Here is a 23837-nt window from a genome sequence, read left to right on the forward strand (position 1 = left end):
CGGGCCTGACTATATGGTCATTGCATAAATATACTGCCATCATATGTTGTAAAATCTCCACTTCTAAAAACCTGCACTTTAGTAAATATAAATAGCCTAATGTATGAGCTGTGTGCAGGAGAAACCCCCAGACTTGTGAATCTCCATCATGCCTACAGTAATAGAAGAAAACGTACAAAGCTCAACTGTCCGACTTGCTAGGATTTACAGGGGGCTGAGGATGGTGCTGAGGGGCAGAGGATGGTGCTGGGGCAGAGGACAATGATAATGTGACGAGGGCTAATGATGGTGATGAGGTACTGGGGGCTCGGATGAGTTCAAACCCACTGGTCCTGGTCTGGACTCTTTGGAGGGAGACACTTACTGGCCTGGACTCTCTGGAGCGACTGGAGGCACTCCCTGGTCTGGAGGCTGGTCTCCTGCAATTAGCTCCGCAGCTATCTGTGACAGCCCAGCAGGTGAGGTCACTCAAAGTCTTTTCTAGGGACTGGTGGGAATCAATGTTTCTTTAATTTTTACCTGTGGGGGCAATCATTGAATCAATGTGTTTTATTTTTTCCTGTGTAGGCCAATGTGTGTGCTTTTTCCCTGTGGAGGCTGTAGTGTGTTGTTTTTCCCCATGGGAACCAATGTTGTTTTCCTGTAGGGGGTCAACGTGTTTGTTTGGCTTCCTATTGAGGCCAATGTGTTTGTTTTCTTTCCGTGGGGGCCAGGTTTTTTATCCTTCTTGTGTGATGGTTTTCGTCTGCGCATGTGACTGAGTTGCACCATACAAGCATACCGATGGTGTTTGTACAGAGTTGCAGTACAGATTCAGATGAACGCACCTAGTAGTGTTGTGTAGTAGTGTTGTGTTGGGCGTTCGTATGTGGTTACAGGAGGTTGGTTAATTAGACGCAGATGTAACTTAGTATGGGCAGGTTATTGGAGTGACATGGGACATGGGAGTGTTGCTGAAAGTGATTGTGTACGGAGAAACTGAATTGCTCACTTTGTAGGCCATACGGATTATTTGCTCCTAGCATAGGGCTAGTGAAAGTTTCAATGGTGCAACTGATGGTGATGTCTAAAGACGCACATAGCATGATTGCAGCATCTGTAGACAGTACAGTGGGTGCCTCAGTCCTTGCACATTCGGACGTACAGATGTACACCAGGGAAAGGCATTGTAGCGGCATTAGCATAGAGTCGCAGACGCAGCTGCAGCAAAGAAGCATGGAAGGCCGCAATAGTGTCCAATTCACAATCAGGCCCTACTAGGAGGAATCACAAACCTCTTCACAGACCCTACCCCCATTAGGGCAGCTTCCATAAACTTCCTGGGCTGTTTTTTATCCCAATCCGTCCCTGCTCGGTAGCGCTGAGCGTCTTTTCATATAACGTTTTACCTTCAAATGAGGTGTGAAAAGAAGGCAAAAGCAGCTTCTGCTGAATAAAATAATATGCGGCATGCCTATGTTTTGTGTGCAACTGCATGTGTAACTGCATCTGAAATGCTATGTTACAGTATCACAGCCTCTGACACTGTAACTTAGCCTTGCTGCGCAAATAAGATGCATTAGAAGGTAAAAAGTCGCACAAAAAGACGCTCAGCGCTACCGAGTCATGACACTGCATGGCACGACATGCAAGGAGGCTAGATGTATTTGGACAGATCTGTACACACATTGAGGGCCTGATCCAGAGGTGGAGGAAAAGACATCTATTGGCGGCCACCCGTCTGCGACTTTATGCAAATGACGTTACAATCTTGTTGCCTTGAGTACATCCGTGCGGCGAATATGCAAGAACTGATGTACCCACTTTCAGCATCCCTACATGCAGTAATACGATTGGTGCGTCCTTAAATGCCTCCATCAGGTACACCATCGAAACTTGCGCCAGCCCTATTGCAGGTGATTTCTTCATCTGACTATAACTTCCTAAGTCTGTGGCTGTGTGTCTGTCTATGCAGCTGCTTTCACTGACATGCCTGTGACACGCCCACATTTTTCGTGCATTTGTAGCCACCTGCCAGGAACGCCCGTCGTTTTTCCACAACATTTAGATCGCAACAGCACCTTTGGAAACAGAGTGCTGTTTCGATCGCAAGAGCACTCTGTGTAATACATGCATCATAGGAGTTTCAAGATACTAATTACCCGGGCCCGGGCTTGTTGGAGGGGCCTGGGTCACCTGCGATTTGTTTTAGGGGGCATGGTTACGCCTCACAGAAGTGGCCACGCCCGACTTTGCAATTGTGCCAGCACTTTCTCCTTGCTGTGGTGAATGTAGAGCAGGAGAACAGTTCTAAGCTGGTGGTGCAGGGCGAGTTGACAGGGTTCCCAGCAGCAGTGATTTCAGAGGAGATGGGTACGTATATACCTGGGGAGTCGGGCACATCATGGGGGGGACATTCTCCTGTGTCTGTGCTCCTGGAGCTGGGCTGTGCTGCTGCAGCCGGTCCAACCTGAGCACACACAACAGCACACTGCGTTGGGGAGGGGAGGCTGGCAGTTGAGGCAGAACCATCATTGGACATCCTGATCGTCAAGGTTCGGTCACCTACTCCTCTCCTGGGAATACCTAAATGTGAGTAGCAGCAGTGCCCTTTGCCAGATGCCTGGGGACTTCCTCTTAGCACTGCTGCAGCAGCGTGTGGCATCACCTTTACAGTGCTCGGTAATGCACATAATATTTTTAAACAATCCTTTACGATTTGGTCCCGGGCCTGTTCGAGCTATCGATGATCCTATGCCAACATATAAATAATTAAAAAAATAGTAGTAACAACACTGTAGCCTGATATCTCTTATTCAAGACAGAGCAATTGTCATTGTACACCAAATTTTATTTACACTTGTGTAGACTATTAACCTGTGCGTCACAATGAGCCATACTATACTGTCCTGTAAAATAAAATATATTTATTCATTATGGGGATTTTCTGTAGCTGCTGCAGGAACTGGAAGCGAGTAAGGTACAACACAGCAAAATTTACATTTGTGTTTGCCTAAGAGAAATACTGTGGCATAACAAATTAACAATGGAACAAAAAACTTATACTTTTATTTAACACACAAGAGCTGCTTATAAACCTTTGATGCTCTGATCAAGAATTCCTTAGGCATTATTTGTCCTTTTACATGCAGACAAGTTGTAGGTCGCTATTCAATTAAATGGAGCACAAGAGGTTTAACCCAACAGGTCATTTGCATTGTGCACATCCCACAGAAACTGCATTTCCCCTGACTATGATTGTGCAGAACTGAACTGCAAGGTCTGGCTTCAGGTGATTTCTCCTGCTGCAGCTGGGGAATAGGATTTCTGGGCAGAATTTTAATAGATCTCTTTCCTGTCCATTGTTGAACAGAACGCGGTGACCTAAGTTTTAACAACCTGCTATAAATTACAATTGGGTGATATTCGTTGAAATGAACCTCAGCGTATTAACAAAAAAAGTATCATTGTTTCATTTGTTGGAATTTTCGCTGCAAAATAAACAGGAGACAATATAATTCTTTTCTGCAGAATAATCTCTTACCTTAATGATAACAGCATGAGCAGGGAGATTGACACCCCAGGCTAATGTGGCTGTACACACCAGGACTTTGATATGTCCCTGAGAAAAAAGGTTCTCCACCATACTCCTATCTTGCCGCAGCATGCCTGCATGATGAATACTAAATCCATCTGGAAACAACTCTCTTAGCTGCTTATTTCTAGACCTTTGCACCTGTAGTAGACAAAAGCATTTGGGAAAATGACTGATTAGTTCATAATGAAAAGACATTCATGTGTAAAGAGGAAATATGCAATCACGACAATAGTCCTAGTCCTGTTCTTTTGATATTCTAAATACTGCTATTGTTTGCATTCAAACTGAGCATAAAGTATGGCAAAATGCAGCCATCTCTTTGCTGCACACATAACCACTTTTAAATATTCTAATTACATTTTAATGTCGTACATCTGACTTCATAAAGAAGTTTCCTGGTAGTGTGTTCGTACTTAATATATCCTATCAAATTCAAAAATGGATAAGTTAATTCATACACAGACTCCTTTTGCTTGTTTCTTAAAGGAAAGCTACAAACAGGATTTTATTTAATAAATGGTGAAAAATGAATTTGTAACATTATCTTATATTATTGAATTACTGAGATTCTTTTTTAATCTGCAAGTGTAAATTTAGTCTCTGACTAGGCACACGCACATATGGGTGTTTGTTTTGTGTTGCATTCAGTTGCAATCACTGCAGTATGAATTATGTGAAAATAGAAATCATTGATCTTTTTCATGGTCCGTCAACCATTTGTGAAATTGACAGTATGTTCACTACAGAGGTCAATGGTTTAAAATGTTATAACATGCAACTTATCACAGCTATGCACTAAGCATATCATGAGTGCAAAGAAAGCACCAGGGAGTATCAACTTTACACAAATTGGTTGATTTATACGGTATGCAGTCGGGAAGCCGGCGGACCTAACCCTGACAGCCGGCTTCCCGACTGTCATATCCCAGGAAGGGTCTAAAGACAGGCGTTGATATGGCGACGCCTGTCATTAGACATACGCCGGGAGCCCGCCGCCCGGCATCCCGATCAAAGGGACGCTGGGCGCCGAGTGCGGATAGCAGCGTGCGGAGGGAGGGTTAGGTTTAGGGTTCTCACGACGGACTTAGGGATAGGCACCCCTTTGGGAGGTTAGGTTTAGGCGGCGGGGAAGGGGGGGGGGGTTAGCGTTAGGCACCCACGGGGGGGACTTAGGGTTAGCTACCCCCTGGGGGACTTAGGTTTAGGCGGCGGGGAAGGGGGGGTTAGGTTTAGGCACTGGGGAGAAGGTTAGGGTTAGGCACCCCTAAGGGAGGGTTAGGGGGTAGAAATAGGTTAGTATAAACTTACCTGGGGTCGATCGATATTTCCTCCTCTGCCGGGATGCCGCTGCCGGGATTCCAACGGCCGGGCATGGGTACGGCGGTAAAGCACACCGATTCCGATTTATACACATTATAAGGAAACTGTTCATATCAAAGGGAACTATCTTGCAATTCACCCTGACAGCGCCGCTAGTGTGTGTACAAACCCTGTTATCCATGTTCACTACAGAGGTCAATTGTTTTAAAATGTTATAACATGCAAGTTATCACAGCTATGCACTAAGCATATCATGATTGCAAAGAAAGCACCAGGGACTATCTGCCCACAAAATTGTAACATCCACTGTATCAACATACAATACAAGGATGGAACATCAGAAAATTAATAAATCCAAACCTGCATTTTAATAATTGAAAAAAAAAGTTGAAATTTACCTGTACATTTAAAACATAATTTGAAAATAAATAACCCCCTGTTCACACTGGAGAACCTTATAGATGTACACATTTTTGCTATTACACTGCCTCTATCCATACACTTGTTGATGTACTTATTAGTATGTAGATATTAATTCTTGTTTCCACAGACTTAATCATAGGGGTCAGAGTTGTGACACTGACAGCAGATGTGATACGTACTATCTTCCTACAGCTCTGTGTATGTAGGCGATTATACATCTCTCATCTGCTGATCACTGCCTTCATTGGCACACGGCAGACAGCAGTAATGACATTAACATGTACACTTAGCAACATTTATTTCCTTCTTCAATTATTTACCAAAACATCTGAAACCAGTTATTTTTAAATTTGTCATACTTATGAAAGTGTAATTTTGGAATTCTAATCTTCATGAATATATTTTCTGCCTAGTATCAGAAAAGTACACTACAATACCTTACATATTTATCAATTTGCAATACTGACTTTAACTGCAAGCTTAATTAATGATATTGGTTACTATATATTTTGTATAAGCTGGGAAAGCATTCAAGAGGGCAGACAGGTTTTTTATTATTTTCAGTAATACACATTTTACCTTGTATATGTATTTTTCCTTTCCTTTACAGTGAGCCCACGGAGCCCCGTACACTACCACACTATGAGATCAACATCCTTTTATTGATGTATTTTTGTATGTCTGTCACTATTAGTCCTCCTCATGTTCATTGTCCCTTAAAAAAATTAAATGCTACCTTTTAAATATTCAAAAGTATACCAGCCAAAGAGTTTCTTTCCCATCTTGGAAATTGTACTCATTATCACTATCAGAATGCATTTCCACCAGCCCTATACATGCTGCAAGAGTTCCACCTGAAATCAGAAGGTTATTTGTGTATGCTCATCTCTGCATAGCCCTGTCAGGATTAAGCCTGGGATTGGTTGTTACTTACCGCATCGCCGGCTTCCCCTGACTAGCAAGCACAGTCAGCTGCGGCTGTGGGTGACATACTGAGTAATTCTCCCCAGGGCCCAGGTGACTTCCACACAATCCTCCATATTGGAATTCCCGCGGCGGCGGTCTTGGGCGCAGCCATGTTGTTTGTATCACCTGACGGACTCTTATCCAATGGTAGCCTTGTCAGTTCTCAGCTGACTCTCTCCTCCAATGGACAGCTGCCTAGGGGTATAAAGCAAGACTCCAGGAAGTTGCCTGAACAACTTCACTATACCAGTGACTGTTTTGCTGTAACATCATTACATGATCCACGCTGTATTCACTTCCAGTGACTTTCTTCAGTGCTATATTCCAGAGCTATCCTGCCTCTGGATCTCAAGTGTTACTTTCTACGAAATATACTTCAGTCAATGTACCGATTTCCAGTGTTACTTTCTACGAGATATACTTCAGTCAGTGTACTGACTTCCAGTGTTACTTTTTATGAGATATACTTCAGAGCTACCCCGCGTCTGGATCTCCAGTGTTATCTCCCAGAGCTATCCTGCGTATGGATCGCCAGTGTTACCTCCAAGAGCTACCTTGCGTCTGGATGCTAAACATCAGTGCTGCTCTATTCGTGTTTCATTCCACTCTGTGTACTGATTTCGACTGTCATCCTCCAGTGATATCTACAGCACAAACTCGCATACTGATCTCCAGTGACACCTACAGTGCAAACTTGCGTATTAATCTCCAACGGTATCCACAGTGTATCCTGCATACTGATCTTCAGTAATAACTACAGTACTATCCTGTGTTTGGATCTCCCGTGTTATACTCCAGTGTTATCCTGCGTCTGGATCTCCCGTGTTATACTCCAGGGTTATCCTGCGTCTGGATCTCCTGTGTTATACTCCAGTGCTATCCTGCGTACTGGTCAACTGTGATACTTCAGTACTAACCTGTGTACTAATCTCCAGTGACATTCCTCAGTGATAATCTGTGCATCTATAGTACCTCCAGTGACATTTCTCAGCGATACTCTGTATACTATTCTCTAAGTAACAATCTACTGTTATGTTCTGGGTTATTTGTGGACCCGGGTGGTAGCAGGAGTGATCACAGAAGCAGATTTGAAAATAAAACTAGGATTTTTAATAAGTGCTTGAGTAGACATATAATGTGGCAGTAAATAAAAGTCCAGGAATATATAAATGTGCACAAGAGTTCTGTGGTGGGAGCAAAAGGGTTAATGTCCAAGTAGAAACAATTAGAGCTGCCAGGTATGCAGGTAGTGAAACTGAAAATAATCAAGCCAGGTTTGCAGGTAGTGAACTGAAAATAATCTAGCCAGATTTGCAGGTAGTGAATTGAAGCGCAGGATGTCAGCAGGCTCAGGCACTCAGGTATGGGCAAGGGTGATGGAGGAAGCGGGGTAGTCCAGTGGGAGCTAGGAGCTGACAGGCAGACTGGCAGACAGCGAATTCACAGGAACAGGAAAGCACAGAGAACTCCCTCTCAGCTAGGCTGAGATACAACTGCACTGGCAAAGAAGGAAGGCACTGACCCTTCCTAAATACCCCATACCGTGCTGTTACTGGCCGGAGGGAACATGTGACTCACCAGGATTGGCCAGCCGCATCACATGGCCAGAAGGCAAGATGGCGGCGCCCATGCCAAACGGAACGCAGACGCCGCCAGGCCTCACCAGCGCAGAGTGACAACAGGGCCGCACAACAACGCGCGCAGCCAAAGCCCCCCGCCAGACACCAGCTCCGCCACCAGACAGCCCGCGCCTCAACAACCTCACAGGTAACACCCGCCTAGCGCCATGCTGAAATACCCTGGCCGTGACAGTACCCCCCCCTTTTGGGGTGGCCTCAGGACACTCACCAGGCTTCTCCGGATGGGCAGAATGGAATCTCCTGATGAGCGTGGGAGCGTGGACATCACGAGCATCGGTCCAGCAACGTTCCTATGGACCGTAACCTTTCCAGTCCAACAAATACTGAAGATGACCTCTGCGCAGACGAGAGTCCAAGATCTGGGCGACTTCAAACTCAACTCTTCTCTCCGTCTGGACTCGAGGAGAAGCAGGTAGAGCATTATGGAACTTATTCAGGACTAGGGGCTTTAATAAGGAAACATGGAAGGAATTGGGAATTTTTAGGTATGGGGGTAACTGTAAACGGTAGGCCACTGGATTAATGAATTCTGTTATGGTGAAGGGACCGATGAAGCGGGGTGCGAATTTCATAGACGGAACTCTTAGACGAAGGTTCCGAGTAGACAACCAGACCTGGTTTCCTACTTGCATGCGTGGAACTATTCTACGCTTCCTATCGGCCTGGGTCTTATAGCGAGAGGATGCCTTCAACAAATCAGACCGTACTTGAGTCCAGATGGCAGCAAAATTCCGCACTGTGTCCTCCACGGCCGGAACATCGAAAACAGGCAGGCTTCGAAATTCGGGAACACGAGGATGAAGGCCATATACAACCTGAAATGGCGTTTGGTTAGTTGACGAGTGGTAGGAGGCATTATGTGCAAACTCAGCCCATGGCAGCAAGGCACCCCAATTGTCCTGGGAAGATGACATAAAAATTCTTAAGAAAGTCTCTAGATCTTGATTAACTCTCTCGGTGGAGCCGTTGCTTTGCGGATGGTAGGCCGTGGAAAAGTTTAACTTCACTTGAAGAACAGAACACAAAGCCCTCCAGAATTTTGCAGTAAATTGCACACCACGGTCACAGACAATTTCAGCAGGAAGGCCATGTAGACGAAATATGTGTTGGACAAACAACTGTGCCAGGTCAGGGGCAGAAGGTAACTTCTTCAACGGTATATAGTGGACCATCTTAGAAAATCGGTCTATTACAACCCAGATAGTGTTGAAACCTTGAGAGACTGGCAGGTCTGTGACGAAATCCATGGAGAGATGCGTCCATGGACGTGATGGAGTAGGTAATGGAAGCAATTCCCCAGCTGGAGCTTGTCGTGATGATTAATGCTGGGCACAGGAGGAGCAGGAAGAGATGAACTCCATTATATCTGCCTTCATAGAAGGCCACCAATAGTGTCTTTTCACGAACTCCAAGGTTTTCCAAGTGCCTGAGTGCTCTGCGAAGCGAGAGGAATGTGCCCAAGTGAGAAGCTGCTTCCTTAATTCCGGGGCCACAAATGATTTTCCCGTAGGAGGCTGAACTTGTAATGCGGCGAAAACTCTTGATTCCAAGACAGGGGTATTGCTTTGATTTTCAGATTGATCATCACAGAGGAAAGATCTCGATAGGACATCAGCCTTCTGATTAAGTGCTCCAGACCGGAAGGTCAGGGTGAACTGAAATCTGGCAAAGAATATTGCCCAGCGGGCCAAACGAGGACTCACACATTGGAGGTTTTTGAGAAATAGGAGATTTCTATGGTCCGTAAATACAGTAAATGGAAACTTGGCGCCTTCTAGCAAATATCTCCATTCCTTCAACGCCAACTTTACAGCTAGTAGTTCTTGCTCACCCATGGCGTAGTTCCTTTCGGCAGGTGAGAATTTTTTAGAAAAGAACGCACACGGATGGACTCGGTTGTCCTCATAACGTTGAGACAAGACTGCTCCCACAGCTTCAGATGATGCGTCCACTTCCAACAAAAAAGGCCTGTCCAGATCTGGTTGTCGAAGAACTGGTGTGAGATAAAGGCCTGTTTTAGAAGATGAAAGGCAGACTCTGCCTCAGGTAACCATTGGGCAGGATTAGCACCATTGCGGGTCAAGGCTGTAATGGGAGCCAGCAGTGTAGAAAATCCCTTAATGAAGCGTCTATAATAATTGGCGAAGCCCAACAATCTCTGGATGGCCTTCAGTGTCTGAGGTCGGGTCCAATCCAGAATTGCTTGTACCTTCTTGGGGTCCATTTCTAAACTGGAGCCAGATATTACATAGCCGAGAAAAGGTACACTGGGCACTTCAAAGACGCACTTCTCCAGTTTGCAGTAAAGGTGATTTTCTCTCAAATGGGTCAGAACTTCTTTAACATGTTCTTGATGTTTAGCCACAGAGGGTGAAAAAATCAGTATGTTATCCAGATAGACAACAACCGAAACATATAACAGATCCCGGAAAATCTCATTAACGAAACTTTGAAAGACAGCAGGGGCATAACACAATCCAAAAGGCATTACTAAATACTCGAAATGTCCATCTCTGGTATTAAAAGCGGTCTTCCATTCATCGTCAGCTCGGATACGAATGAGGTTGTAAGCCCCTCTCAGATCTAATTTAGAAAAAATGACAGAGCCCTTGCCCCTATCAAACAACTCAGTAATCAGGGGAGAGGGTATCGATTCTTTACAGTAATGTCATTAAGGCCTCGATAATCGATACATGGTCTTAGACCACCGTCCTTCTTGCCAACGAAGAAAAACCCAGCTCCGGCAGGTGAAGTAGAGGGGCGAATGAACCCCTTTGCCAGGTTGTCCCGGATGTACTCGGTCATGGCTTGAGTCTCAGGCAAGGACAGCGGATAGGTACGACCACAAGGTGGTATCTTATCAGGTATCAATTCAATTGGACAGTCCCATTCCCTATGAGGGGGTAAGATATTTGCTTGTTGCTCAGAGAACACGTCGGCGAACATCTGATATTCCTTGGGAATGGCAGAATAAACTAATGGAACTGTCTTTCTCACAGGTCGAATTTTTGGAAGACAGGATTTCTGACAGTCCATACCCCATGACAGAATCTGCATAGAACTCCAATCAATCCTGGGATTATGTTGACGTAACCAGGGTAGACCAAGAACCACTTCTTGAGAGGCCTCTGATATCACCAGGAATTTTAAGGACTCAGAATGAAGTGCTAGAATTCGGACCAATACTGGTTGAGTCTCTTTGGTGACTATCCCGTTAGTTAGAGGGCGTCCGTCTATAGAGGTCAGAGAGATGGCATGGTTGAGAGACAAACAAGGAATCTGAAATTTATCTATGAAACTAGACGTTATGAAATTTCCGGCTGCTCCCGAGTCAAGTAGAGCAGTAGCAAAGACAGGTTTGGGTTTAAGATCAAAGGCTAGGTTAATCGTGAAATCTTTAATTTTTGGAAACGGGTTCATAACTCCTAACTTGATGTCTCCAGGGTCAGTTAGGATTTGGCATTTCCCGGTTTACGGGGGCAGGAGATCAGCAGGTGACTGGACTCTCCGCAGTACAGATAGAGGTTCTTTTGCATTCTTCTCTGACGTTCTTCTTTGGAGAGGTGTGTATGATTCACCTGCATAGGCTCCTCTTCAGTAGGAGAAGGAATGGGTTGGGTAGAAATGGAGGGGGTAAATGACCTTTGCCGGTCAGTTCTGTTTTTTTCAGCCTGACGTTCCCTGAAGCATAGGTCAACTTTGATACACAACGAAATCATGTCGTTCAGATTAGTAGGAAGCTCTCGAGTGACTAGATCCTCCTTTAGTCGGTCTGACAACCCATGCCAGAAGGCCGAGGTGAGGGCTTCCTCATTCCATTTGAGCTCTGATGCTAAAATTTGAAATTGCACGGCATATTGACTGACAGGATGGACCCCTTGTCTCAGTGTCAAGATGTTTGATGATGCTGATACAGTACGCCCAGGTTCATCGAAAATCCTCCTGAAGGATGACACAAAGCCTGCGTAATTATCCAGCAGCGGATCTGAGCGCTCCCAGAGTGGGGAAGCCCATTCCAAGGCCTGGCCGGATAACAGAGAGACTATATAAGCCACTTTGGTTCTTGCAGTTAGAAAGTTGTCAGGCTGCAGGGTAAAATGTATGTCACACTGATTTAGGAATCCTCGGCAGTGTTTAGGATTGCCGTCAAATTTACTTGGTAAAGGAAGATGTAAGCGGGGAGATGATCTGCCTCCTGTATTCCCAGACGCTGATGCGGATGTAGATGCTGGTACTTCAGGGGTAGAAAAGGAAGTGTGCAAACTATCCTGTCGCTTGGACATCTCTTGCAGAAATTGAGCCATCTGATGCTGCATGTTTTCCAGATTTTCTAAACGACCAGAAATGCACCGGAACAAATCCACTCCTGATCCGTGGCCGGCTCCATGGGGCCAGTGCAAACTATTATGTTCTGGGTTGTTTGTGGACCCGGGGTGGTAGCAGGAGCGATCACAGAAGCAGATTTGAAAATAAAACTAGGATTTTTAATAAGTGCTTGAGTAGACATATAATGTGGCAGTAAATAAAAGTCCAGGAATATATAAATGTGCACAAGAGTTCTGTGGTGGGAGCAAAAGGGTTAATGTCCAAGTAGAAACAATTAGAGCTGTCCAGGTGTGCAGTTAGTGAAACTGAAAATAATCAAGCCAGGTTTGCAGGTAGTGAACTGAAAATAATCTAGCCAGGTTTGCAGGTAGTGAACTGAAACGCAGGATGTCAGCAGGCTCAGGCACTCAGGTATGGGCAAGGGTGATGGAGGAAGCGGGGTAGTCCAGTGGGAGCTAGGAGCTGACAGGCAGACTAGCAGACAGCGAATTCACAGGAACAGGAAAGCACAGAGAACTCCCTCTCAGCTAGGCTGAGATACACGTTGCACTGGCCCTTCCTAAATACCCCATGCCGTGCTGTTACTGGCCGGAGGGAACATGTGACTCACCAGGATTGGCCAGCCGCATCACATGGCCAGAAGGCAAGATGGCGGCGCCCATGCCAAACGGAACGGAGACGCCGCCAGGCCTCACCAGCGCAGAGTGACAACAGGGCCGCACAACAACGCGCGCAGCCAAAGCCCCCCGCCAGACACCAGCTCCGCCACCAGACAGCCCGCGCCACAACGACCTCACAGGTAACACCCGCCTAGCGCCATGCTGAAATACCCTGGCCGTGACATCTACATTCTCTACGTGACACTCTTCAGTGATATTCACTTCAGATACTTTCCAGTGTTTCTTGTATCAGTCACTCTCAATATTCCTCTATAGTGTTTTCCTGCTGCCTCCCCACCTAGTTCCTTCGGCTGCCAGTCCCCGGACTGGAATCTCGCGGCCAGGTCGTGACACCAGTCCTCCGACTGAAGATCCCCAGAGCCAGGTCGTGACACGCCCAGGATTCCACCTACTGTACGTGCTCACGGGATGATCTCAGAACATTTATCATACATGCAAGCTTCCTGTTACCACCCAGCTACACACATTCAACTGCAAGTGGAGATGGGTATGCTTACCACGCAGCATGCACAGTGCTGATAATTGCAAGATTTATCCACAAAACAAAGTTGAGAACATTAAGGGGCATATTTATGAAAGGATGAAAAGCATTTTCCACTGAAAGGTTTATTTCAAGTGATAACCCTGCCAGTTGTAAGATTCTCTCTTACCACTTTGGGGCACTATTACTCAGCTTCCTTAGCAATTTTTGTTTCAAGTTTTATGCTTATCGCTGCAATGGGGCTGCCAATGACCAATATTCCTCCTACCCCAATCATGCTGTAAACACTATTCATTCTGAATTATAGTCACTTTGCATACTGCATAATTGATGGTACCTAATGTTCCTAAATTGCCTGCCACATCCTTCAACTTATAAAGTACAATGGACACTGATTTCTAAACAATCACAAAAGCCTTTCTCATAGCTGTATTTCAATATCCTACATTGTCCGCAAGACATTGAAAATCTGTGTATTAACATTTCTTGTCAGCTGCTCTGCAGATATGCATTATAGCATGAATTTTCAATCATATAGATAAAATTACCATAAACATATACACACAGAAAGAGAATCTTGGATGCAGAACGTCTCAAACAACTAATCTCAAACAACAAATGTGATCATATATAAAGAAGATAGTGAAGCAACTAAGCAGAGATTGCAAATAATAACCAAGTAACAACATTCACCGTAATTACATGAATGTAAGGTGATTGTACGATAACACTTCACCACATCACTATTTTTGCCAAACATTTCTTAAGCTAAATAAAAACACAATATACTTAAACACTTGGGAGTGGAACATTATTTTCTATACTCGTAAATCCAAGTCCAAGGAGTGAGACTATGAAGTAATCAGAGTATTTTTACTGGCAAATTACAACAATGTGCCGATTTAGGAGTATATAGAAAAAAATAACACAATTATCAATTTGTGTACTTAATATCTTGCTGTGAAAAACTACCCAGACTGATGGATTTTATTGAAAAAAAAGATAGAAATTAAATGTATTTTTTTAAATAAATATCATAATAGAATAGAGGTTTTCAGGCAAAATTTGCATTTGAAAATTATAATTTTGGTATTTTTTTTCACCGCCTCAATTTAAATGCTTACAGTATGTAGGAATAATATGGCAGCCTATCATTATTGTAATCATTCTCACAGCATACCATGGGATCAAGTTTGTGATGACAGGAATCGTGGCACCATGCCCTCTGCACTTTCCACCTAGACATACACCCTCCAAAACTCCTGGAGGCCAGATTGTACAAGTAGGTAAGTATGCTTTTTGTACTGTCACAATGTTTTAGAAGGAATAAATATATTATCAATTATAAAATTATATCTATTATAACTTATAACTCTCTCCTACATACAGTGCCACATGTATTTATCTGATATTAGAGAATGGGAGCAGAAGAAAACATGGATGACAAGTGCGAGAGAACGCTGCTGTTTCGATTCCCCTGTAGAACAAACTAGATATGTGCAGTTACCTGGTTTTATACAAACACATGAGCACAGTCTTTCTGCTGAGTGATTGCTTTCTGTAATGAAATCAACTACAAACTGTAAGGAGTTGAGGAGCATACTGCAAGCAGCATGTCACTGCAAGAGCACAGCTCTAGTCACTGGGGAATAGAAACACTATGGAGTTACCACATCACAGGGTTGCACAAAAGCATACAATGACCACCTTTAGTCATCTAACTGTGACTGTGTCATTACATTTTGTAAAGAGATAAATATATGAATGGATTTATAAAAATAGGAAGTCTACAAATATATACTTTCCATATGCACTAATCAGCTGAAATAAAGTAGTCACTGCATATACAGATGGGTCCTCATACATCTAGCCTCCTTTCGCGTTAAACAGCCCTTCTAGTCGCGCCATGCCGTGACTCGGTAGTGCTGAGCGTCTTTTCGTGCGACTTACCTTCAAATGCGTGTTATTTGCACAGTGATGTGAATAAATGGCACAAGCAGCTACTGTTGATTAAAATGATGTGCAGCATGCCTATGTTCTGTGTGTGACAACGGGTGTATCTGCATGCAAAATGCTACGTTCAGCGGCTGTAACACTGTAACGTAGTATTTAGCTTGCAGATACACCCACAGTCGCACACAGAACATAGGCATGCTGCACATCATTTTCATCAGCAGAAGCTGCTTGTGCTAATAAGACGCATTTGAAGGTACAAAGTCGCACAAAAGCCGTGACTTTGGCAGGTCATAAAATAAACTGTACACTGTGACTGAAACACTGAGGAAGTTACAAACAGGATGTATGTCCAAGGTTCCTGATATATGGCCCTGATTTTGAGTTGCATGCTAATGCTCCTACAGCTGCGATTTTCGCAGTTGTCGATGTGCGAAAATATGCTACTGCAATAGTGGCCAGGACTTATCGTGAGACGCCCACTTGAGCCATTGCAATAGTCTGCACCTGTGTACACATACGCAGCATTGGATGTAGACCAGGCAAATCAAGTCTGTGGTCACTTGATGTAAGTCTGTGGTCACTCACAGTGGCCACATAACTGAGATGCCAGAGCCATGTTTCTGGATGCAGGATGTGACAAGCTTGAGAAATGGTCGAGACACATCTGCCTTTTTAGCTAACACTCCCTGTTGCCTCCCCAAACACCCCCTTTTTGTCAATAACACTACGAATAAAGACTCGAAATGTGCAACTACGGTAATGTACTTTAACACATGTGCAGTGCGACTTAGATAAATGCGCAGTGGCAAAAAATTGCTCTGTTTGCGAAAACATCGTCATAGCGTACAACTCTGAATGTGGTAATTTCCAGTTAGACAGCAGCCTCATTAGCAGATCACCTGTAAGAGGTGAATACAGTAAAAGGTGTGTCAGTGTGTTGAGGTCTCTCACTATCTGGGGAGTAGGCTAGAAGTCAGCAGGTAGAGATTTCTGCTTGTGACTGTGTATGTGCTCTGGTTTATTTGTTTGTTTCTTGTGTTGGTCATTAGGGGGACAATTTATGAAATAATATTCACAGGATATTCCCAAAAAGATCAATTTTCAGGGGGGGAGCGACAACACTACACATCCCCAAATATTAAGTATCCCCGAAATGTACAAACAGCGGACTGGAGTAGTTATCAGAGTTATCTGCACAGTCCCCCATTTCAATCACAAAAGCAGACACATAACTTTTTATGGGGGCTACTTCGATGTCGAATATACAAACTGCAAAAATGTTTCACATTCAGAAGCTTGGCCCTGGTAGCTAATGTCATCTTCAGACGTTGTAGGCTACACACCGCAAAAGGTATCGGGATAAAAATCCGTAGGATCCCTCCCCAACACTCTCCGTTCGTACATGTGAGCTTGGCCTTGATAGCTAACTCCATTTTTAGATTGGAAGGATCCCTCTCTCCCATAATGTCTGCTTGCAGTCGCTCTGCCACTTCCTAAACCGGAAGTGATCACTTTACTTTTTACACACTGTGTCCCTGCATGTGACTGCTAATAGATTGCCCGGATAATTCATTTTTATGTACCACGATAAAAAATTATATTTATCAGGTCAATAAAGATAAATATCTAATTTATGTTAGTCAGTGCCAGAGAGGCTACTGTCTACTCCAGGAGACAACATCTGTAACTAGATCTCCCAATACTAATTATAAGTTGTTTTTTTTTTAATTATGTTTAAATTAAGTTCACTATGTCAGTTGTGCTTCATATGTCCTTTTATAAACATGTTATAGGTCAAAGTATCCCAACATGTATTTGATAATACAGTACAATGCTTCATTCATCTTTAAAGAATTGTGTCTCTCTTACCATTCAAAGGGTAGGTCACCCTGAACTTAGTAAGTTTGTAGTTTAATCGTCTTTCAAATTTAAAAAAACTAATCTCCTTACTGAAGTACAAAATACTATTAGTCCTTCAGATTAATTTTATCCAGGTTAAATGAAGAAAAAAAGTAAATGCAGGCCATTATTTTACATTTAAATTAAAAATGACAGTGTGATCAGCTCTTTACATTAAACTGACAATGAAGCAGGTAAAGCGGAAAACTCAAGATATTACACAAAAGAGCTCATTCAGACCCACTCGCAAGATGCGATCGCTCGCTGGCAAAAAGGGGCCGCCGGATATTTAAATTAAGCACTCGCACTGTGTCGCGTAAGGATGCCCACTAAGTTTTAGTCAGCTACGGCAAAGTGCGCTCGCAAATGTCTGTAGACGCCCCCTTGCCACTCACTCACAACATGTCATCTCCGGGAAAGGAAGGATAAATCGGGACCAGCGTGAGCCATCGGAGCTGCTCGCAGCCCTTGGGGTTGCCTGAGCCTGCCGCAAACACAGCGATCAGCGCTGGCTGAAATACATGCAGGTGACGTGTACAATGACTCTACTTTGCTAATTATGCACACCCTTTAAACAGCGTTTTGGCGGCCAGACACGCTTGCGTTCGCACATCCACTCCCCCGTTCACAAGCACCTTCCCCTGTTACCTCCCTCAAACGGGTCACTCAAAGCAGCGACCTGATAAGTGGCTTACGAGCTACCAAAATCAGATTGCAACGAATGGCTTGCGCACGCGCACTACGTATTATACGCATGCACAGATGGGTGAGTGACCGATCGCGCCTTAGCAAGCGGGTCTGAAACAGGTCCAAACTGTACGGACATGAGTTTTGAGAATCAACTACGGATTATCAGCACTGCATATAGCAGATGTTCCCAAACTCGGTCCTCAAGGCACCCTAACAGTCCAGGTTTTAAGGATATCCATGAAGTAAACATCACTTTTTTTGTTGGACATTATACCATCATCCACTATCCTTTCCTATTTACAGTGAAAGGTTATTACAACTAAGATGTACATTCAACAGAGGATATCCGTCTTATTTATTAGTCATAATCCATGGACTATACAAGTTTCAAACCTATGGACCTTTTTATTCAGTGACCATTCTCTTTTTAACTAAACATGTATTTCTAGATATTATACCTGAAAACACCATGGCATAATATCGGTACACCATTACATCACTTGATATTATTTTGAGATTACAATTTCTGCATTTGTTGTTTGTGAGATTTTCTAATTCAGATTTTTAAATTTTTATGTCTAAGGAGTAGATTGTATATTCACATCTTTTTTATTTTCAGTATGTGTGTTTCTGACTGTAGCAATGTTAGTCTGTATTTTTAGTGTATTTTTTTTTGTTTGCTATACCATCACAGCAGCTTGGGACACAATAATACTATACCTCACACGGATAACAAATTATATGCATGGCACAGGTGATTGTTCTCTTTAAGTATAGATTAAAGGAAGGCTTAAATAAATTTGTGTCTGTTTTTAGTCACTACATTTTCTTTTTTTATTAAACTGTGTTTAGTTTTTTTTTTCTATTTTTCGTTTTCAAACTATAGGAGTATAGTAATAATGTGCATTTGTAATTGGAGTGTATAGTCAATGGTATTTGATAAAATAGATTTAGTTTCTAACTTCAGAATGGGAGTTGTATTAAGTATAAAAGGGATTTGTTTTTGGAATTATAATGGAGATTGTAATATAAACACACACATAATTTATCCATATATAAAACAGGTGCAGAATTGATAGTAAAAGCAGCATAGATGACATAGTGGTTAGGTGCAGAATTGATAGTAAAAGCAGCATAGATGACATAGTGGTTAGCATTACTACCTCACAGGACTGAGGTCTTGGATTCTATTCCCACCAAGGTCTATTTGTGTGGAATTTATATGTTCTCTCTGTGTTGCATAGTTTTCCTACGGGCCCCCTGGTCTCCTCCCACAAACTAAAAACATACTGGTAGGTGGGTGGCTTCTGACAAAAACAAAATATATAATAACCTCTATGTATCTGCATGTGGTAGGGAATATAGATTGTAAGCTACACTGGGGTAGGGATTGATGTGTATAACTAAATATTATCTGTAAAGTGCTGCAGAATATGTAAGAACTATATAAATGATAAAGTAGACAAAAAAAAGGAATGGGATGTATTGCACCATCTTTGTTACACTATACATTATACATACTTATACATACATAGTTACTTTAATACTGAATGCATTGTATTATTTTCCCTAATGCTAAAATATCAACAAAAGGACTTGCATGTTGCAGGTGGGGGAGGAGGGTCCGGTATATTGGGCAGTGGATCGCTCCGTGTGTGGGGACCACCTGATATGTCTGCTGTTGGATCGGCCGTCGCAGCGCAAGGTGCCTATCGCACCGCGTATGGGCACCTTAACACTAGAGCTGGGTGCACACTGGCAGATATATTGGCTGATCAATTGATCGGCCAGTATATCTGGTGCCCGTCGGCCAGTGTGTACCAGCGATACGTCTTTGAATGATGTCGTTCACAGACATATCACATTGGCTGTGCTGTACCGGCGATGGACAGATATATCTGCAGATATATCCATCAGCAAGTGTTTACAGGCGGTGAGCCAATCGCCCGTCGTGGGAAGGGGGACTCGACACGACCCCTGGCCAGCAGGACCCGCGGCTGCCTGGAAGATGATGGTCGTTCAGTGTATATGAACGAGTATATCTTTGCAGTGTGTACTCACCTTAACCCTCCACCTAGTGACTTACTCTAACCCTAAACCTTCGGTGCCTGCAGAATGTCGACATTGCACATACAGACATTTTTAATGTCAACATCATAGTGTCAACATTATGACTACATCATAAGTTTCATACTTATGGACTTTTTTATTCAGTGACCATTCTCTTTTAACTAAACATGTATTTCTAGATATTAACATTATGACTACATCTCCTTAATACCAGTACCTTCTATTACATTTCTAGCTAAAAATATATTTTTTACAAAAAGAAAAAAAATCTCCCTGCTTAAAAGAGCAAAACTACAAGTATTGATTAATCATCATCAGTACGTCAGATAAATATATGTCATCAATTATCACAGGAGTACACTCATTTGGTTTAGATGTGTTTCCTTGCATCTGTGGTATTGGAATATAAAATGTAATTTTATAAAATTGTCTAGTAAGTTGTAAAGGTGTTCTCAAATGATTTCATCCGATAAAGAATCTTATGCAGCTTTTTTTACAGTTCAAAATTACTTCTGTAGCAATTTTTCTTAAATGTCCTTGAGTGCCTGAAGGTGTATATAAGGTCTGCTACCACTGTCCTAATTAAAATTGATTTCTCTCCCCCCCCCCATATCCGAGAGGTTTCTTATATACCAAACGGCTGACCTTTTTCTGACATCAACACATGCATGATCTGCAAACAGGAATACCTGCCCCTGTCCAGTTTTGTTCTAGGATTAGTTTAGAAAACTCAAACTTTCATGCTGATTGTACTGTGATTTCTAATTAAAAAGTTACTCTACATGAAAGAATCATCCATTCTCCACTGAATGAAAGAACTATTAAACATATATAAAAAAGTTACATTTATAGTGTGTTAAAAGGTACTTCATTATAATAAATCTTAGCACTGTTTTGCACTTGGGAATTGTGATAACTGTCAAAGATAACATCTACATCAAGAGATACATTGAGATTCATCACTTAATTGCCAAGTACAGCCGCTTACACAAAACTGGATTCTGTTTACAGTTGATTTACATTATTCGATCTTGTAAGGCTAGGAAGCCTGAATTGAACTTTGAAATTTGCTTAATTTGCTTGAGGTGTGATCACACGGCTAGCTACATTTCAGTGCTGTGCTATGTTGAATTGCTATGTTAAACTTATAATTAGAGATATATTCTAATAATCACTGAGGGCAAAAAGTGTTTACAATACATTGGTTTAGAATCTTGCTCTAAGCATTGTGTGTCTGAGCTGTTTGTGAATTATTAAACTAGCAATCAAGAAGACTGACAATAAGATTAAAAACCTAAATGAAAGAAAGAAATAAATCTGTTCTATGTTTAAACACTTAAAGGGAAATCAGAATAATTGCTCTCAAAAGGCCACTATTTTATGCAAAGTCTACTTACTAAATTTCTGCATCAAAATACAGCTGAATAAATATCCCTCATCCACGTAAACAGAGCTAGTTCTGGGGATCTAAGCATCTTAGACAAAGCTACAGCCCTTCATTAACTGATATCTAACATGCATATATACAACCTGGATATAAATATTTTTTTAGGATTAACATGCCAATGCACAGTTTAGGACAGCCATCAATTTCACTGAGGGAAATATCAGGCAGGAACTGAGGAATCGCAACTGGTGTTATTCATTAATTTATGAAAGACAAAATCTGGCTGTTGTGTTGAAAGCATCTGCAAATTGGATTCCATGAATATTGCTAAATTAACAAATGACAAGTAACTTGGGGATATCCACATTTGATTTGGACAAGCCATAATTACTAAAAACAGTCTTTTAGGTGAACAAACAAGGTAAGGGATGCCTAGAAATAAAATGTAACTAATTTTCTGAACAATATGACAGCTCATTTTATTTGAAGTACTTTGCAGCTTTTATAAATAGACCAATACTGATATTTCTGCATGCAGATATAAAGCCTTCAAAAGCTTTTAAAAGTAATGCATTTATTTTAAAGTAAAATTATTTAGCACAGAATGTATTAATGTCAACACACAGTGATGTTCTTTGAGTACGCCTTTTTATGATGCATGGAAATGCTGCATAATCTAAAGAGAAAATATACCCGCTATTGAGAATTAATATATACCAAAGGATTTGTACTGTATTAACTTTACATAATTACATATTTACCTATGAAAATCTGTGTTACATGAGTAACTATGGATTAGGAAATGTGTATTAAAAATCTCAGATTTTTGCATCTCTGTGCATCATTTATTGGGAAATTTGCAGTAAACAAAGAAATAAAAAGTAGCAATCTGTGAAGGTTCCAGTGAAAGACAACAGTTAGTGCAAGGCAAAGATCCAGCATGTTAGTTCTCTAAAAATAAATATTGTAAAAATAGATAATGTATAAATCTATCCCGCCGCCGATATCCCAACACTTACATCCCAACATGGGTCTAAATATAGGCATTGAAATCCCGACGCCTATCATTAGCCCCTCTACGGAATCCCAACACCTGGCATACTGAACAAAGGTATGACGGGTGAGTAAGTGTCTAGCCCGCATGTGTGTGTGTGTGGGGGGGTTAGGTTTAGGGTCCCCCAGGGGGACTTAGGGTTAGGCACCTTCCGGGAAGGTTAGGGTAGGGGAAGGGGGGGTTAGGCTTAAGCACCACTAGGGGGGTTAGGGTTAGGCACCCCCCTGGGAGGGTTAGGTTCAGGGTGCGGGGAGGGGTTTAGGCACTAACGGGGGGAGCTTAGGGTTAGGCACTAGGTGGGAGGTTAGGGTTAGGTACCCCTAAGGGAGGGTTAGGGGGGGAGAGGGGAGGGTTAGGGTACTTACCTTCTGCTGTTGGGATTTCGACCCAGCCTGTCGCTGATGGTATTTGATCTGGCGGCTAAACAGCAGCCAGCATTACATACTGATTACCTATGTACTAATAATCGCAGAACTGACGCGATTATTGAGTATCCATATCGCAGGGAATATTTTCATTTTTAATGAAATTAACCCCACATGAGCACAGTCAGCTTCCGGATCTGGCCAGGGGCTGCAATAGAGAGAGATCGAAAGAACTCACTCCTGCTCCTAAGCCTCCAAAGGCTTAAAACAGTTTACATCATCTGAAGATGGTGTAAACTACTAGGGCCAAACTCCGAAAAGCTTTGCTTTTTGTAGTTTGGTACACATATAGTAGTCCCCATTGATAATAATGGAGACTGTGATCTGAAGTGTTAACTAGCACTTTGCAGGAGATTTCTGTGAAACCTTCTGCAGTGTGCCATTAGTACAGTACAGAAAATGCAGTTTCTACATAATTTTATGTAACAAACAGCTTGTTACATAGGCCCCTTAATATCTCAAATTCTGCATGCAAAAATTCTTGATACCGATGACCGGTACTTGGGATGCCGCCTGTCAATAGACAGACAGCGGCATCCCGATGCTGACAATCCTGACAGGGGAACAGTAAAAACTGTAACGCTGCGCTGTTTAACCCCGAAACCTCTTTTCCTGTATCCTAACACTAACCCTCCTACCCCACACCCTAACCCTCCCGGTTAGTGCCTAAACCTAACCCTCACCCCTTAGTGTCTAACCCTAACTTACCTCCCGGTGGTGCCTAACCCTAACCCACCCTGTCTGCAGCCTAACTCTAACCTCCCCCTCCCGCAGCCTAAACCTAACTCCCTTCGTGGTGCCTAAACCTACCCCCTCCCCCTGCGGCTAATATCTAAACAACTAACCCGCCCCTCTATACTTATGATCAGGATGCTAGCTGCCAGGATTCTGGCATCAGCATCTCCACTCTTTGAGATTCCAGTGCCGGGATTTTGGCAGCTGG

At 42.8% G+C, this 23837-nt stretch overlaps 1 protein-coding gene across 2 annotated transcripts in view; it reads right to left on the minus strand.

Annotated features, from left to right (window-relative positions):
- Positions 1-23837, minus strand: part of ASCC3 (activating signal cointegrator 1 complex subunit 3) — an 884679-nt gene that overhangs the window by 260777 nt on the left and 600065 nt on the right. For both annotated transcript variants that reach the window (XM_088472337.1, XM_088472346.1), the window contains exon 15: positions 3524-3715. In XM_088472337.1, coding sequence (XP_088328463.1) covers positions 3524-3715 — 192 coding nt within the window. The remainder of the gene's footprint in view (positions 1-3523; positions 3716-23837) is intronic.

The sequence above is a fragment of the Taudactylus pleione genome, unplaced genomic scaffold (assembly GCF_031769625.1).
Source record: "Taudactylus pleione unplaced genomic scaffold, aTauple2 ptg000015l, whole genome shotgun sequence".
In the NCBI taxonomy this organism is placed as follows: Eukaryota; Metazoa; Chordata; class Amphibia; order Anura; family Myobatrachidae; genus Taudactylus; species Taudactylus pleione.